We start from the raw sequence: 17,637 nt of genomic DNA on the forward strand, positions 1-17,637 counted from the left end.
CTTGCAAAGGACTTGTAAACAGTAATATATCATCGTTCACCGATTAACTCACAGTCAAATCTTGCAAACTGAATCTAGATCATGTCATTCTGTGCATGATTACTTTCAGTTTCTTGTAATAACCTGATATCTCCCTACAAGTCATGACTGCTACTTCCTTTTGAAAGATATTACATTTATCATCCATCTCTCAAAGAACAGAATGGGTGTTAGACTGGAGGTCTATGAGCCTCCCCCCACCTGCAAGGTGTATGTTGAAGCTCTTCCTCCCAAGGTAATGTATTTGGATATGAAGCATTTGAGAAAGTAACTGAGGTTAAATAAAGTCATACGTGTGGAGCCCTGATCCGCCCTTATGATATCCTTATAAAAGAGAAATCAGAGAATGTTCTCTTTCTCTCTCTCCATCTCTTCCTCTTTTTGTTTAACCACCAAAGAAAGGATATAAGAAAACACAGGAGAAGGCAGTTATCTGCAAGGCGGGAAGAGAGTCCTCATCAAAATCAAATCAGCCAAAATGCTGATCTTGGACTTCTGGCATCCAGATAAGTATGAAAATAAATTTTTTGTTGGCATTTTGTTATAGCATCCCAGACTAATACACTGACCATTAAAAAACAAAACATCTGTATTCAATAGTTTCACTCTCATAGATCTTTTCCTAGTTTATCAATAAATTTTATATATTTCTCGGTATAAATAATTTGCCTATGTTATAAACTTGGCAATGAATTAAATTTCTAGTTTTAAAAACTGGCCAACCAACTGATACTATGATGTAATAGCATATATATTCTGTGTGTAACTTTTGTATTTGCAAGAAAAACTAATAAGGATGAATTCAAAATTTATTAAAGTGCCTACTGATTCTTCTGGGGTTTATTTCAACATGACTTGTTGATTTAGTAAGACATGACTTATAGAGAAGCCAGACCTCTGAAGTTTCTATATTACAATTCCCATGGCTTAAGATGATAATATTCATAATCACTTAATACTATAAATCATACATTATAAACTAAAAATGCTCCAATTCATGTATCACATAGATAAACTAGAAGAGTAGAACTGCTATAAAAATTCAGGTATTTAGGCCTGGGGTTGTAGCTCAGTGGTGGAGCACTTGTCTAGCACTTATGAGGCACTGGATTCAATCCTCAGCACCAAATATAAATAAATATAATAAAGGTACTGTGTCCTTCTACAACTAAAAATATTAAAAAAATAATTCAGGTATTCATTTGAAACTTAGCTTTCTTTCTGGACTTTCTTAGCATCAGAGGCTGGAAATGGGGACTGTGGTAAATTGAATTGAGAGGGCTGTTACTCTTTCCGCTCTGTTTAACACCTGAAGTACAGCAGTGAAGAACCAGAACTAATAGAGAACAATCTGAAAATCGAGATAGAAATACAGATTTTTATAATGAAATCTTTTGACCGCGATGTGTTGAATCATGAAAATAACCCCCAAACCAAATAAATTCCCACTAGAGCCAACTATCTCCATGGAACACTAATTTGTGGCTTAGGTATAGCCTTGCTGACTTGTAGTCTTTCTGAATTAAAAGATAATTCTCAAAAACCCAACATTCTGAAGACCTATGACAGCAATGAGTCCCCAACAACCACATAACTGCATAAATTTTTATAGTAGGTTCAAATAGTCTGTCAATATCCTGCATGTTATTAAGCTCACAATCTCATTTAAAATGGGGCAGATAAGAAATGTATTAATCATAATTTAATTTTCTGTTTTGGGTAGATTTGTACTCTATTTCTATGTGATTTGTGTTGCTCTGTTCACTAGAAGCAGACTAGAAAAATGTTTTGAAAAATTAGTACCCTAAGTTTGACAGCAAAACCAAATATAAAAAAGCAACTTAATCATTAAAGTGAAAAATTTGAGGATAAATATAAATTATGTCCCCCTCTCTTTAACAGACTGATCCTCTAACTCTCCCTAATATATCCAAATTATCCCAGAATTACTGGTTCTCCTTACTAATTAGAAAAGAAATGAGAACTGCAAATCATTTTTAAATGGGCAAGTCAGCAGTGCTATCTTATAATGATAGTATATAAGTTGTCTACTGGTGTCATAAAAATTATTCTAAATTCAGTAGAATGAAACAACATACATTTATCTTACAGTTCTAGCCAGAGGTCAAAAATCCGGCATTGGTCTACAGGCCTATGGTGTCCACAGGGCTGCTTTCCTTCCTGGAGGTTCCAGGAATGATTTTGCTTCCTTGCCCCCCGTTTTTTTAATCTTTATTTTATTTTATTATTTATTTTTATGTGGTGCTGAGGATTAAACCTGGGTCTCATACATGCGAGGCGAGCGCTCTACCCTTGAGCCACAATCCCAGCCCTTCCTTGCCTTTTTCAGCTCCTAGAGACTATCTACATTTCTGCTTTGGGCCCTCTTGCCATCTTCAAAGCCACTAATGCTGTCTTCCTCTGATGGCTCTCCCATGGTCATATCTCCCTCTGACAACAGTCAGAAAATGTTCTTCCCTGTGATTATGCAGGGCCCACCTGGATAACCCCAGATAATCCCTCCTTTCAAAGCCCTTAATATCAGTCAGATCAGAAAACTCTCTTTTGCCATGTAAAGTCACAGATTCACAGGTTCTGAATCACAGGGGATTAGGATTTGAACATTTTTGGGGGAACTATTCTGCCTACCATAAATAGCAACAATAATAACAACTATTACTTATTGAATGCTTATTATATCCCAGCTATCTTGCTAATTACTTGATATGCTCCATCTCATTTAATTCTACAAACAACATATAACATATATAGTACTCCATTCTAAAAATGAGAAATCTGAGCCTAAGGGGTTAGGTAAATTGCTCATAGTAGAAAAGACTCAAATCTAAGAATTGTTACCCATGAGCTAAAATGTCACAACATTCTCAAGGAGAAAATACGGGAGGAAGGAGGTTATAATTTGATTTGGATGAACTAATGAGAGGCTCTATGGACCTTTTTAGCCATTCCCTGCCTTGGTTTTTAGCTGTCATTGTATTCTACCACATTTAATACAAATGCACATGTAAATTTATTTCTTAAAATGCCTCAGGTAGTAATTTAATGATTATGACTTTGTTCTAGAAAAATTCTAAAATAAGTTCTCATTAGGCCATACAGAAAATTTGTTTTCACAGAGCTCCAAGGATAACAACAAAGAGTTCTGTCTTCTTTGAAATGAAATACCCTATCACCTTGATTCTAGGCCTGTATTGATTGTTAGAAGTCTCATCAAGTTCACAAACAACTTTTCAGCAACAAAGAATAAAAGAACAAGAGACAAAAAAAAAAAAAAAAACAATATAAAGCATTAACACTTCTACATGCACATCTTAATTTTAGAATGTGAAAACTGTAATGTTTTAGAAACCATAAAATATGTCTTAGGATTTTCTACAAGAATTTCTGTCTTTATCTCTTTATCTCTCACTGCTTCCTCTCCTGGAATATCTGTTCGTTCTTAAAAAACCTTAATTTCAATGTCATTTAATTGGTGATGTCTACTTAGGATTCAGCCAAATGGTTTACTGTCTCCTCTGGGCTCCCCACAACTCTCTGTATGTGTCTTTGCTACAGATTATACCCCATTGGACTGTAATCATTTATATTATTTCTATCTGTTAAGTAGGATAATAATTCTACCATGCACCCAAATCAAAGCTCTGTTATAAATAAAAGTGAAAGAAGTTCCTCATGACTTTTCTATAGTCACTCTCATACAGTGCTTACACAATGTATTTTTATTACTCTCCTCTTACTTCTCAAATCGGTGTGTTTATCCACACTTGGTTTTATTGGGTTAATTATCTACATATAATATTCCTATAATAGTCAATGTTTGCAGAAGTCTGCCTCTAAGATGGCCTGTATTGATCTCTACCTCCTGATATTCATAACTTTGTGTAATCTTCTACCCTTTAATGTTGATTAGGTTTGCTTCTAATCAACAGACATAGCAAAGGTAATAGGATGCAAGTTCTATGGTTAGATTACAAAAGATGGTGATTTCTACCCTGCTAGCATGCTGTCTCTCTTCATCCCTTTGATGAAGCAACCTGCCATATTAGAAAGGCCCCGTGGCAAGGTGATAAAAGCAATCTACTGTCAAATGCAGTAAACAACTACATAAGCCAACAGTCACACAGGTGAATTTGAAAATAAATCCTTCCCCAATCCTCACCCAACACCATGATTACAGCCTCATGAAGAGCCCTGAAGCTGAACACTCCATCTATGCCATGCCCAGATGCTTACCCATGGACACTTTGAAAGCTAATAAATGTTTGTCATTTTAAGTTGCTATGCTAGGTGGATTTGTTATGCAGCAGTAGAAAACTATTATAATGGTATTCTCTTTGATAAACTAACTTAAGCAATAGGAAACTTCTTAAATAGCATCATAAGTTATATGAAGAAAGTATCAATCAAAGTAAAATAAGTGGCAACAGTCAGTCAGCAAAAGCACTATACAAGCTGTCAGTGAGGCTCTGCCAGTAGAAGCACATAGGAGAGACAAGGCTCCTGACTTGGGAGAAAAACTCAGCCTCAGATTCCAAAACCATGATCTGTCATGGATGTGATATTGCAGAGGCACCTGGACTGGAGAGGAAAAGACAGCAGCAAGACAGGCAATGTCACCAGCAGGTTACACACATCTGCAAGACTGGATCAGCAGCAGAACAGGAAGATGCACCCTATTCCATGAAGCACAGAACAGTGAGAAGGCAGAAGGTAGGTCAAACTTTCATCCAGCTGATATGTCAAAGCCAACAATCAAGAAAGGAAATGAAAGGCATCTGTTGAGCTTCGACTTCAGCAATCCTGTCCTCCACAGGTGTCTGTTGCTAAGACACCGCTATTATTATACTCCTGGCTTGTATAATCTTTTTATTCCCCTATGTGAGATTTCAGTTCTATGCTTTTCATATAAAAATCTCAAAATAAAATTCAAATAATACATCCATTTGGAACAAAGGTGAATTAGGGTTTACTGACTAACCAACTCAAGTAGGCGAGGCTTGCTAATGAGGCAGCACCCATCCTCTGCATGCAGGTGAGCTTGCACAGAGTTGGGCCACTGTGACCACATAAGGCTTGGTGCTCTGAAGATCAAACTATGACCAGAGGGGCCGGAGATTGAACCTGGACACAACAGCTGCACTGCCATGCTGCATAAAGACTCTGACAAGCCTGGAAACTGGAGCTGCTGTGCTTCCCCCCACTCACTGACAGATTCAGAGAGCTCAGACTCCTTTCCAAGCTTTTCATCTTTCCAAAGGCAATTCGCCTCCCTAAGCCTTTGAGCCTGTTCCTTTTTGAGCTCACTGTTAATTGTATGCATGCACATATGTGTTTCAGAAAGAAGATAAGCACATTGCCTTGGCCTTCTTACTAGCTGTGCAGATACATCTCACTTCTGTTCTCTGCAAGTTTTCTAAACGTGGCCTTAAGTTCCCTAAACATTAACTCTTCCTGGTAACTACAGCACATACTCTTTTAGAAATTCATCCTGTATTATGTTTGTTTAGAAATAGCTTTTCATCATTAATTCTTTAAGTCCTGAGGCTTGGTATTTAATTTACTTTTGTGATCATGTTTGTATTTTCAATTACTCAGTAATACTACACAATTTAATAATATATAATGAAATATAGGAGATGGCTGAGGTATCTTTTAGCTTTAATGGATATACTTTGAATTATGAAAGCTAATGTCTGATATTCATGTTTTATAAAAAGGCTGAGATATACCACCATTTTATTACAGTTTATAATGCTGATTCCAGGAAAAAAAATATAAAATAGTTGTTCACAAAAATATAAGTCTTTTATAATAGTCATGGCAACTAGTAGACAGATGGTAGGATTGTCTGATTGTTGATTAGGATTCCTCAGGAAAAAATATCTACATAAAAGAATCTGGGCTCATAAAAACTGCGCTTCTGGAGAACTGACTAGAGGCCCTGATTCTCAAGAGGTCCTATTCTCCACTTTGACAGATTAGGATCCTCGGTAGCTCCCTGAATGAATCACAGTATCTGCAGTAGGGCCCTGGATGCATGCATCTAGCCCCAGCATTTCACAATCAAATGCTCATCCTCAAGAACAATGGGAAACTCTCTGTTCCAAAAAGTAAAACAAATTCTGCTGAGGAAGGCATTTTTCTCACTTCCAGAGAAGTGCTATTCTGTCACACCAATATCTCCCTTTCTTTTATTAAGCCCCATTCTCAGGTACACAGTAAGTACAGTTGAATAAACAACAGTTGAAACCATTTCTCCAACAAAGCCATCTATTTTATGAAAATTAATGACTCAATTTAAAAGTAACCAGAGAAAGTGCCCAGCTGGAAGGATCCCAGAAAAATAAGGCATTTCTTTAAGAGGACAGCTTGTCTAATCATAATAGTACCAGTGATAATAAAGGCAGCTAACATTTATTAAACATTTCTTCTAGGCTAGGAATTGTATAAGAGATAGAGCGCCCAAGGCATTTACAACTAAAATAACCTTGTTTATTTTCGACATAGTGTGAAAGCTGATATCCTATTATTTTCACTTCCTGCCCTTTATCATTGTTCTCTACATCTATGTTCCTTCTTGAGGCTCTCTGTCCTCTGTGTTCTTGCCTCCAGTATTCTCACTTCCTGTACCATTTGTATATCAGTAATTATCAGGGTACAGCATAATGAACTATCTGTCTTTTCCCTATTTGTGACTTAGATCCATCAAGAGTTATTTTTAAACAGTTGATAATAAAGTTATTGTCCCTTCATAAAAATATTGCTAACATAAATAGAAATTATTTTTGGAAGAAGGCAGAATAAAAATAATGTTATTTCTGCCTTTCCAAAATATTATTTCTTCACATATTTTAAGCATTTAAGTACTTTATTGCCTTTCCAAATAGTGTTTCTTTAAACACTGTAAGCATTCTCTAGCATTTGATAGAGGACTTTAAAGAAACACACCACAGCTATTTGAAGAAAGTAAATGCATGGCTTGCAACTGGCTTAAAATCTTTGCTTCAGTTTCCCAATAGTAAATCATTTCTGTAACTTTCTGTATCTGAGAAGAGCATCCAAGACTGTTACAGATGCTAGAATGTACATTGCTTGTGGGACTGCAAATTGGTGTGGCCAATTTGGAAAGCAGTATGGAGATTCCTGGGAAAGCTGGGAATGGAACCACCATTTGACCCAGCTATTGCCCTTCTCGAACTATTCCCTGAAGACCTTAAAAGAGCATACTATAGGGATACTGCTACATCGATGTTCATAGCAGCACAATTCACAATAGCTAAACTATGGAACTAACCTAGATGCCCTTCAATAGATGAATGGATTAAAAAAATGTGGCATTTATACACAATGGAGTATTACTCAGCACTAAAAAATGACAAAATCATGACATTTGCAGGGAAATGGATGACATTAGAGCAGATTATGCTAAGCGAAGCTAGCCAATCCCTAAAAAATAAATGCCAAATGTCTTCTTTGATATAAGGAGAGCAACTAAGAACAGAGCAGGGAGGAAGAGCATGAGAAGAAGATTAACATTAAACAGGGATGAGAGGTGGGAGGGAAAAGGAGAGAAGGGAAATTGCATGGAAATGGAAGGAGACCCTCATTGTTATACAAAATTACATATAAGAGGATGTGAGGGGAAAGGGAAAAACAAAACAAAACCAGGGAGAGAAATGAATTACAGTAGATGGGGTAGAGAGAGAAGATGGGAGGGGAGGGGGGATAGTAGAGGATAGGAAAGGTAGCAGAATACAACAGTCACTAGTATGGCAATATGTAAAAACGAGGATGTGTAACTGATATGATTCTGCAATCTGTATACGGGGTAAAAATGGGAGTTCATAACCCACTTTAATCAAATGTATGAAATATGATATGTCAAGAGCTTTGTAATGTTTTGAACAACCAATAATAATAAAATAAAATAAAATAAATTTTAAAAATTTAAAAAAAATAAAGTGAAGGAAACTTTATATCATCATAAAATTCATCATTCTTTCTCTATACTCAGCAAATTAGACAAGTCTGACAAACAGGATACTAATGACAACTTTTAAAAATATCAGTTGTACTGACCATATTCAAGAAAATGAAGTGACCACAATAACATCATAAAATGTAAGCACCAGGAGTATTCAATGCTATAAAATGTTACGTACTTTCAAAAATAAAACTCCTTGGGGAACACGGGAGGAGGTTCTTCTTTTAACAACAACAACAACAACAAAAAAGATTAAGATTCTAGTACAATTCCTTGCTTTTGGATTTCCTATGATGTGTCACATGGACCAAAGCAAGCATCAGAAGGCACTGGGATAACAAAAGTACCAAGACTCAGCAAAAGCATACTGAGGAAGCATCTGGGAAATGTAATTTGAGGGATCCTAAGAAATCCTCTGTGCCTTTGCTAAGTCCTGAAAATTTAGCACTGAAGAACCACTGTCCCAGATTAAGCCAAGATGGGGCTTCTGATAGGAGAAAGAGAAGGGGAGAATTTATTGGGAAGTTGGGCTTATGGATAAGAGACTTATTTGTGACCGAAGGACAATAAAAGAATACTGGGTACCATAAAGAATGAGAGATGATATTACTCACTATACAGGTCCTAAAGGTAATCTGTAGGAGACCAGAGATATTAAAAAATAATGTGTACATCATACAATTTTGATTGGATAACTCTAAAGCAGGATTTGTGAACCCTGGTACTGTTGACGTTTTGGGTGATATAATTCTTTGTTGTGGAGGCTCTCCTGTGCCAGATGTCCTATGCACGATGATTAATGACTCATTTGAAAAGCAATCAGAGGAAACTTCCAATTTGGAAGGGTCCCAGGGAAATACGTCATTTCCTAGACAGGACAGGTAAGCTAAGAAAAATATTATAAGACGTTTGGCAGCATCCCTGACCTCTAGCTATCAGATGCCAGTAGTAACACCTCCTCCACACAACAACTATTGTGATGACCAAAAATATTTCCAGGCATTGTCACAGAAATTCTGGCAAGTGAGAAGGCAAAATCAACCTATTTGACCATCACTGCCCTAAAAGTCTAATTTAGTTCCTGAACTAGGTAAAATTATTTCCTATCTCGTTTACTCAGACATCCTTCCTATTCTCCTGTCCCTACTCCAAAGAACTGTACAACAGTAGAGAGATGACAAGCAAGTCAACACAAGAATCAGAACTTCTTTTTTATTATAACAATCAGAACATGGAGATATATTAGGAAGATCTGAAACAAATCCCTTTGCTTCCTTTGCTCAGATGTTTATTCTTTGATAATTCCAACAGTTTTGATTCCATCTTTGTTTCCTTAGATGTTTTATTCATTGTCCATTATATAAGACCAGTTCCAAGAAGAGACACCCAATAGGACTCAAGAAGATTTAATCAATTTGAGTAATGCTTATGTAAGCGAACCAAGAAAGCCATTATTAGATAAAGTAATCAAGAAACTTACCTATGCATAAAAATTAAGTTATTATTGCAAGATCCTAAAGAATGGGATTAAAATACCTTGGCTTATATAAACCAAAACTTCCCCCCTCCATCTTTTCCTTTATCTTTTCTCTCCTCTTCCCTTACTTCCTTCTCTTCCTTCCCTTTTCCCTTTCTCTTCCGTCATTTCCACTTCCCCCACCCCTTTTCTTGTAGGTACACTCAGTCTTTCTTCTCAAGAACAGGAAAGGATGTGGGAAGGAGAGAATCCATGAAATGTCAATAATAATAGTACCCTTGTTAGAAGGAAATTATGTTAGTGGGTTTATAAAAGTATAAACTGCTATATCCTTTGTGAAAATGGTATAATGAGTTAATGCTGTAAATTTGTAATGATCAGAGTCCCAGAAAATGATGCTGTATATTTCTTCTACTAACTTCTAATTTAGGATTATTTTTGAGATCTTCAGGGGAAAAATTCCTCTTGGAGTTACAATAATCTATAAATCAGTCAGCTTAATTACTGAACATAATAATTGAACAATGTATTTCTACATATAAAATGTAAGTCTTTTCCATTCACTTACCTTTATGATTACCAATTACAAATGTTGAGAACTGTAAAAGCTTAGACTAAGGAGGCTTATCTGCAGGCCTACTTCACCTCTCATTAATTGTACAAATATGAGTAATGCAACAAATCTCTCTGAGGCTCAGTTTCCTTATGAAAGTTAGGGGTTAGACTAGATTATCTTTAAGAATTCTTCTATCCCCAAAATCTTATGATCATTGAGAAAATCTAATCTAAATGATGTGAAATAGAGAAAAAGGTGCAATTTTACCAACTATAGAAGGTAGCATACATAATTTGTACATCAGATCTATGACATTATAAAAACAAAAAATAAGGCTTTTTATTGATCAAAGATCCTAACTATAAATTATTGTGTTGGTCTTGTACATTTATTTAAATTAGATTGTATACAATTAATTTTCAGTTAGGGTAAGCAATTTTGAGAGTCTGTAGGATACAACATTGACAGTGTCAGTTGTGTTATGGTGAAGGGCTCTTCAACAGGAAAGAGTGGCAGGAATTCAGAAACGAAATGCATCTTGAACTCTAAGCCGCAATAAAAGAAAAGAAAGGAAAAATTCAGAATTCGGCCACAAACAACAGGGAATGCCTGTGCAGTTATGTCTTGACATTTATTTTGGACTGTCTTCAGATCCAAGTATGTAATATATGGATGTTGTTACTAAAATTTAGAAAAAAATCAATCTCAATTTTTATCAGAGAAATTAAGTCTAACTTTGGTCTTATACTTCAGGTACAAGGCAAACCCCCATCTGAGAAGTCGCATCTTTAAGTCTTTGGTATAGACAGGCTTTAACAAGGCATGGGAGAATGGGAGTGGGGGACTCACCAAACATAAAGAAGAATTTTGACAATGCTCACCTGACTCTGGAATAAAACAAAATGCACACATATTCCCTAGGAAACCTAACTTTGGGGTATAGAAATGAAAATTTAAGAGCAAGGAAACTCTTCTCTTTAAGGGGAAGCATAGAAATAATGATGCTAGTTGGAAATGCTAGTGCCTCATTAAGGAAAAACATTCCCTATCATTGGCCAGATTTTGAAATTCTCAGCTCTGGCTCCTTAGGCACAAAAACTACAGCCTGAATAACTTTTCTTAAAATTATTTCAGCTTTCCTCTGCATTCCTACCAAAGAATACTTCATTTATATCATTAGAAACCTTGGAATCCTATTCACCCTAAGTGGTCAAAAATAGCAATTTTTGGAATTTTATTTGGAAGGGGGATGTGATGAGAGAGGCAAAATCCAAAGTTCAAAATTCTCTGTCATGTACTAAAGCTAAACTGTTGAATTTACTATAATTGGATTTACATTCAACAGACAGATTCAAAATAGAAATGAACCTCTTAAAAATATTCTGCCCTGGAGAAACACTCTCCATTTTAACACAAGGCCAAATTATGTGATACATCTTCTTACTTAAAATCTTGAACAATCTCTTAAGAGCACAAGAAAAGCTAAAAGGATCACTAGGAAGTATAAATATATACAAGGCTTTTTAAGTCTCTAATGCCAAAAAATCAGCAGACTTCTTAGAAATGCACATTCTTATTTTTAACAAGCACATTTTGAAATATCACAGATACACAACAGTTTTATCTTAGTTTCTGTTAACCATTAAATTGGAATTCAGGCTTATCAATATTATCAATATTACAGTAGACTGTGCATTATATCCTCCATTATTCTGACAGTTTTTAAAATTTACTTTTATGTTGAAAACCATCTCTCCAGTCCTTTTTCAAGACAGTATGTCACTCATTATGATTAAATTTTGTCCAAAGAAATAATGCAAAATTGCTTAAATAATTTCAAAATTTCTAGGATGAACTGGCTCAAAAGTAGGAATTTATGAATTGATTTGCATCACCATATTAAATATCTTTTCTACCTATAAGATATCTTTGCATTTGCCTCATAGATTGGTAAGTCAGTTCTCATTATTTTTATTTCTATCATTATCATTTTGTTTTTATATAAAGACTATATTTGAATTTGAAGGTATATCCTTCCTCTTGCTCTGATAAGGAAAATATGAATTGGTACTCATTATAGATGTTATAATGAAGATACATAAATGTACAACTAATACAAACACAAAAAGTGACACTTTAATTTAAATTCATATTTTTACTAGGGAGTTGTTTAGAGTCTGTTTCTCTGGGAACCTCTAGAAATTATTTATAACATCCATCTGATAAAAAATTACAAAATTGTAAGTAGAATAAAATGGCAAGAATAAAATTTAAAGTTCTCTCCAGTTTTATGATCCTATGCATTTTACATGTTATTTCTCCTATTTTAAAAAAAAAGAAATTCCAAAAGAATGACCTATTTCATACCCACATTGCCTCAAATTCCATAGTCATCAATCTAGTTTTCTATTTTTCATATTCTACCCACAAGAACCCATGGAATATGAAGACAATAGGTGTTATCCCAGGAACTTTTTTAGACATTATTAATACTCAGGATATCCCTGAGCACTCTGGATGGCGCTAAATGGAGTGACATTTCAATGAAACAAAAATAAGGAAAACTTCTTCAATGAAATACGCAACTGCACTCCTCCGAAGTGTAAAGAATGTCTTCTATACCCCCATTTTCTAGAAACCTAAGCATCTATTTCTGAAAAACATTACAATCCTCTATTCAGAAATCTAAGGGCTGGAGAGGAGTTCAGTGGTAGAACATTTGCCTTTCATGTACAACACTCTGGGTTGAAAAACTCAGAACAGAAAGAAAATAAATACACCCCCCCACCAAAAAAAACACTGTCATACAAAAGAAGTATCACATAAGTGTTGTTTCTCAGATTAGCCTTAGTAATTCACATAAAATTTGAACATAAATACTATTCATGTATAAATTTAGTACAATATTGATTTGGTTCTTTAGTTTGTCTAATAAGAAATATTAAACGTATCTAGAGCAAGCAGGTATTCCTATCTTTCAAATAGATTCATAATTAACTACTAAATCAAGAAGATATGATTTTGCTTAGTATTTATGGCATACTTACCAAAAACTCAGAGTCAAAAGAATCTTTTAAAAATAAACTGAAGACACAGAAATATTCTATTTCCTAGATAGCTACCATTTACCTGTACAAGAATAATCATCAATTCTGATGTATCCAGTTTTGCAGATGCACATGAAAGAACCCGGAGTGTTGACACACATGGTATTCTCACGACAGTAGTGGCGCCCTTCAGCACACTCATCAATGTCTGTGAATAAAAAGTAGGACAGAGTCAACAGTGGCTAACATTCTAGGATTTCTTTAAGATTTTCTTAGAGAAGGTGGGGAGAGAAAAATAGCTAATAACTGGGCAGCATTTTATAAAAGCATTCTAAATATCTTCTTTAATGAAAATATTGAATATTCAAATGACAGAAACTGTATGAGTTCTTTCTGACAGTTCCTGCCGCAGTTTCAAATAGGTAGGTCTATTTCAACTTGCATCATTCTGAATATCTTTTACAAATTTTCAGTGTAATTATCTACTTGTGTTTGATAAAATGAATCAGAAAGTATAGATTGGGGTGCCTTGGAATTTTCAATCATTGAGCCTACCATATATTATTTTTGATTCACTGGTTATTCTGTACACTTGAGGACACCATGAAAGAGGCAAATAAAGCATTCACACTGTATACCAGAACTTGAATGAATTCACTTAAAGATATGAAGCCAATAACATGAAGTTTATTCAGAGATAGAATTTATAACTACATTACTGAGTTTCTGAACAGAGATGAAATTATAATATACAGATGTGATATAGATGAGAAATTATAAAATAAAATAAGATAGCATATCATATTAATAATAATTCACACATCAAGTTTTGAGTATGAAAACTTATAGATTCTAAGTTATAATAGGTATAGTACTAATTAAAGAATGTGAGTTTTGACAATAAACTGTCTTAATTTTAGAGCACTTTGCTACATGGAACATAAAGCAGTTGCTGATATTTTTTCATCATATAATATTATTTATTAAGGGTTTTAATTAATTGACCAATGTACTTCCCCTCTAGGAAGCTACATTCTCAAATCTTTGTGATGAATCCAGTAGATAGAATTAACCTCATTTGTACATCAAAAAATTGAACACCTATGGGGAAAACCACCATTATAGGGGCCATATTATTCATATAATCCCCACTATATTCCCAGCCTTGAGAGCACTAAAAGAAGTAATTGACACAATGGCAAGAACCTATATATTAGACTACAACAGTCTTTAGAGTCATCTTTGCTAACTACTTATTTCATAAATGGAAAAACTGAGGCCTAGAGAAACTCAATTTTTCCATTCCAACTTTATATCCTATGTCCTTTGTTTCTCCTTTCTTGGTGTTTTGGCCACACTGTGCGTCTCACCATTCTCTAGCTATGCTATTTCATACCTTTCATATATACTTTTGCATATGCTGATCTCTGTGCTCTTCCCTCCCTGACACCATTCCAAGAGATCTTGTCCACCACTGAATTCACCTTTTTATCTACTTCAACATCCCTCCTGTGAAAACATCACTAGTGAATTACAATGCTCCCTCTGCAGATCCTCTTTGGGACTTTGTATTTCTATTTCAGATGCATCAATTATATTTTATCAATTTTTAAGGCCTCTTAAATTTTTTTAAATTTATATGTAATCATAAAAATTCCTGGATAGCCAAAACCATCTTGAGCAAAAAGAACAATGCAGGAGGTATTACAAGATCTGATGTCAAAAATATAACAAAGCTACACATCTAGAACAACTTAATTGTCAACAATACTGCAAACAACACACTTCAGGAAAAGAATAGGTTCTTTTTTATTTGTTTATATTTTTTAATAAATTATGCCAATAAAATGGTATTTTTTCTCATACAGAAGAATGAAACTAGACCCATATCTCCTTCCAGTTATAAAAAAGAAACCTAAAATGTATTAAATACTTAAAGGTAAGACCTGAAACCCTGAATCTACGAGAAGAGAAAAAGGGAGAAATGCTTCATAACATTGGAATCAGCAAGAATTTTTTTTTCTATGAAGACCACAATAGCATAGGAGACAGAAGCAAAAATAGAAAAATGAAATTATATCAAACCAGAAATCTTCTGTATGGCAAAGAAAACAATCAACAGAGTGCAGAAACAATCTACATAGAGGGAACATATTTTCAAACTATTCAACCAACAAGGGGTTGATATCCAAAATATATAAGAAACTACAAAAGCTCAATAGCAAAAAACAAACATACAAACAAATTTTTAAAAAACCCAAATAACCCAATTTTAAAATATGCAATGGATCTAAATAAACAATTCCTGAAAGAGACAGAAAAATGGTCAACAGGTAAATGAAAAAAACATGTTCAGAATTACCACAACATATTACCTCACCCCAATAAGAACGGCTATTATCAAAAAGACTAAAGATAACAAGTGCTGGAAGGATATAAAGAAAAGGGAACTCCTGGGCACTGTTGGTGGAAATGTAAGCAGTAAAGCCATTATAGAAAATGATATGGAGGATTCTCAAAAAATTAAAAAGAGAACCAAGAAAATCAAATCAGTAATATTGAAGAGATATCCTCATATTAACTCCCTTGTTAACTGAATTATTATTTAGAATGCCCAAGAAAAAAAATCAATTTAATGTCCATCAGTTGATGAATATATAAAGAAAATATGGTATTTATACAAAATTACATACATACAATTCTGCCATATAAAGAAAGAATAAAACCGTATTATGTGCAACAAAATAAATGAAACTGGTGATCAGTATGTTAAGTGAAATAAGCCAAGCACATAAAGACAAGTACTATCTGATCTCATTCATATGTGGAATCTTTTTTTTTTTAAATTTATTTATTTATTTATTTATTCATCTTCCATACATTTGATTCAAATGAGTTATGCATTTCCATTTTTACCCCAAATACAGATTGCAGAATCACATCAGTTACACATTCACAATGTTTACATAATACCATATTAGTGACTGTTGTATTCTGCTGACTTTCCTATCCCCTACTATCCCCCCTCCCCTCCCCTCTCATCTTCCCTCTCTACCTCATCTGTTGTTGTTCCATTCTCTCCCTTCCCCCCCTTTCCCCTCACAACCTTGTATATGTGATTTCGTATAAAAATGAGGGTGTCCTTCCGTTTCCATGCACTTTCCCTTCTCTCTCCCTTTCCCTCCTTAAAAAGCTGATGTCAAAGAAGTTGAGAGTAAAACGGTGGTTATCAGAAGCTGGAAAGAGCGGATGCAAGGAAGTAAGGAAAAGTTCATCAATGGGTACTGTTAGTCCACTTTGTGGTTCTATGACAAAATACCCGAGAAAATCAATTTGAAGGAGGAAAAATTTATTTTAGTTCATAGTTTCAGAGGTTACAGTTCATGGTTGAATGGCCTCATCACTATGGGCCTGTGGTAAGACAAAACATTAATGCAGGGAGCATGTGGCAGAACATGTCAGGGCAGCTGGAAAACAGAAAGAGCAAGCTAGGAATGGGTACAAAATATACCTTCAAAGGCATGCCACAAGCAACCTACCCTACCTCTTCCAAACAGGTCCTACTTCCTATGGTTTCCACTACCTCCCAATAGAGCCACCGGCTGGAGACTAAGCCTTTAACACATAAGCCTTTAGGGGACATTTCAAATCCAAACTGAAACAAGTACTGTTACAGTTAGATAGGAGCTGGAAGTTCTGCTGTACTATTGCACAGTAGTAGATTTACTTTAGATAACAATAATGTTCAGTACAATTCAAAAAGCTATAAGACGCCAGAAGTAGCGCACACCTGTAATCCCAGCAGCTCAGGAGGCTGAAGTAGGAGGATCACAAGTTCAAAGCCAGCCTCTGCAAGTTAGCAAGGTCCTAAAGCAACTCAGTGAGACTCTGTAAATAAGGGGCTGGGGATGTGGCTCACTGGTTAAGCACCACTGGGTTAAATCCCTGGTACCACCCCCCCCCCAAAAAAAAAAGAAAAAGAAAAAAGAAAGAAAGAAAAAAAAGAAATCCATAAGAAAAGATTTTAAAAGTTTTCGCCTTAAAATATGATAAATGTCTATTCTGATTTAAATAGCATGCATATATCAAAACATTATTTGTTACCCATTAATATGTATAATGTTTATGTTTTTATGTATTATTTATTTGTTTACCAAGAATTGAACACAGGGCCACATCCCCAGCCCTTTTAATTTTTTTAATTTTGAGGCAAAAGGCAGGGTCTCATTAAATTGCTTAGGGTCTTGCTAAATCATGAGGCTGGTCTTGAACCCAAGTCACTGAGATTAAAGGAGTACACCTCTACAACCAGCCAAGTTAGTTAATTTTTTTAAAAAGCTGGTTCTTGAGGCAAAACCCAACCCTCAACTCCAAATTCTGATTTGACTGTCTGTGATGGCACACAATAAATGTTTTGTTTTTTTGTTTCTTTGTTTTTAAATCTTCACGAGTCTAATTCATTTTTCTGTTAAGAGCCAGGTAATAAATATTTTAGGCTTTGGGTGTGAGCTTG

The 17,637-nt window shown here is 34.9% G+C and overlaps 1 protein-coding gene across 2 annotated transcripts in view; it reads right to left on the reverse strand.

Moving 5' to 3' along the window:
• Nell2 (neural EGFL like 2) overlaps positions 1–17,637 on the reverse strand; it is a 366,697-nt gene that overhangs the window by 143,177 nt on the left and 205,883 nt on the right. For both annotated transcript variants that reach the window (XM_076852784.1, XM_076852783.1), the window contains exon 13: positions 13,207–13,332. In XM_076852784.1, the coding sequence (XP_076708899.1) occupies positions 13,207–13,332 (126 nt within the window). The remainder of the gene's footprint in view (positions 1–13,206; positions 13,333–17,637) is intronic.

Source organism: Callospermophilus lateralis, chromosome 4, assembly GCF_048772815.1.
Source record: "Callospermophilus lateralis isolate mCalLat2 chromosome 4, mCalLat2.hap1, whole genome shotgun sequence".
NCBI lineage: Eukaryota > Metazoa > Chordata > Mammalia > Rodentia > Sciuridae > Callospermophilus > Callospermophilus lateralis.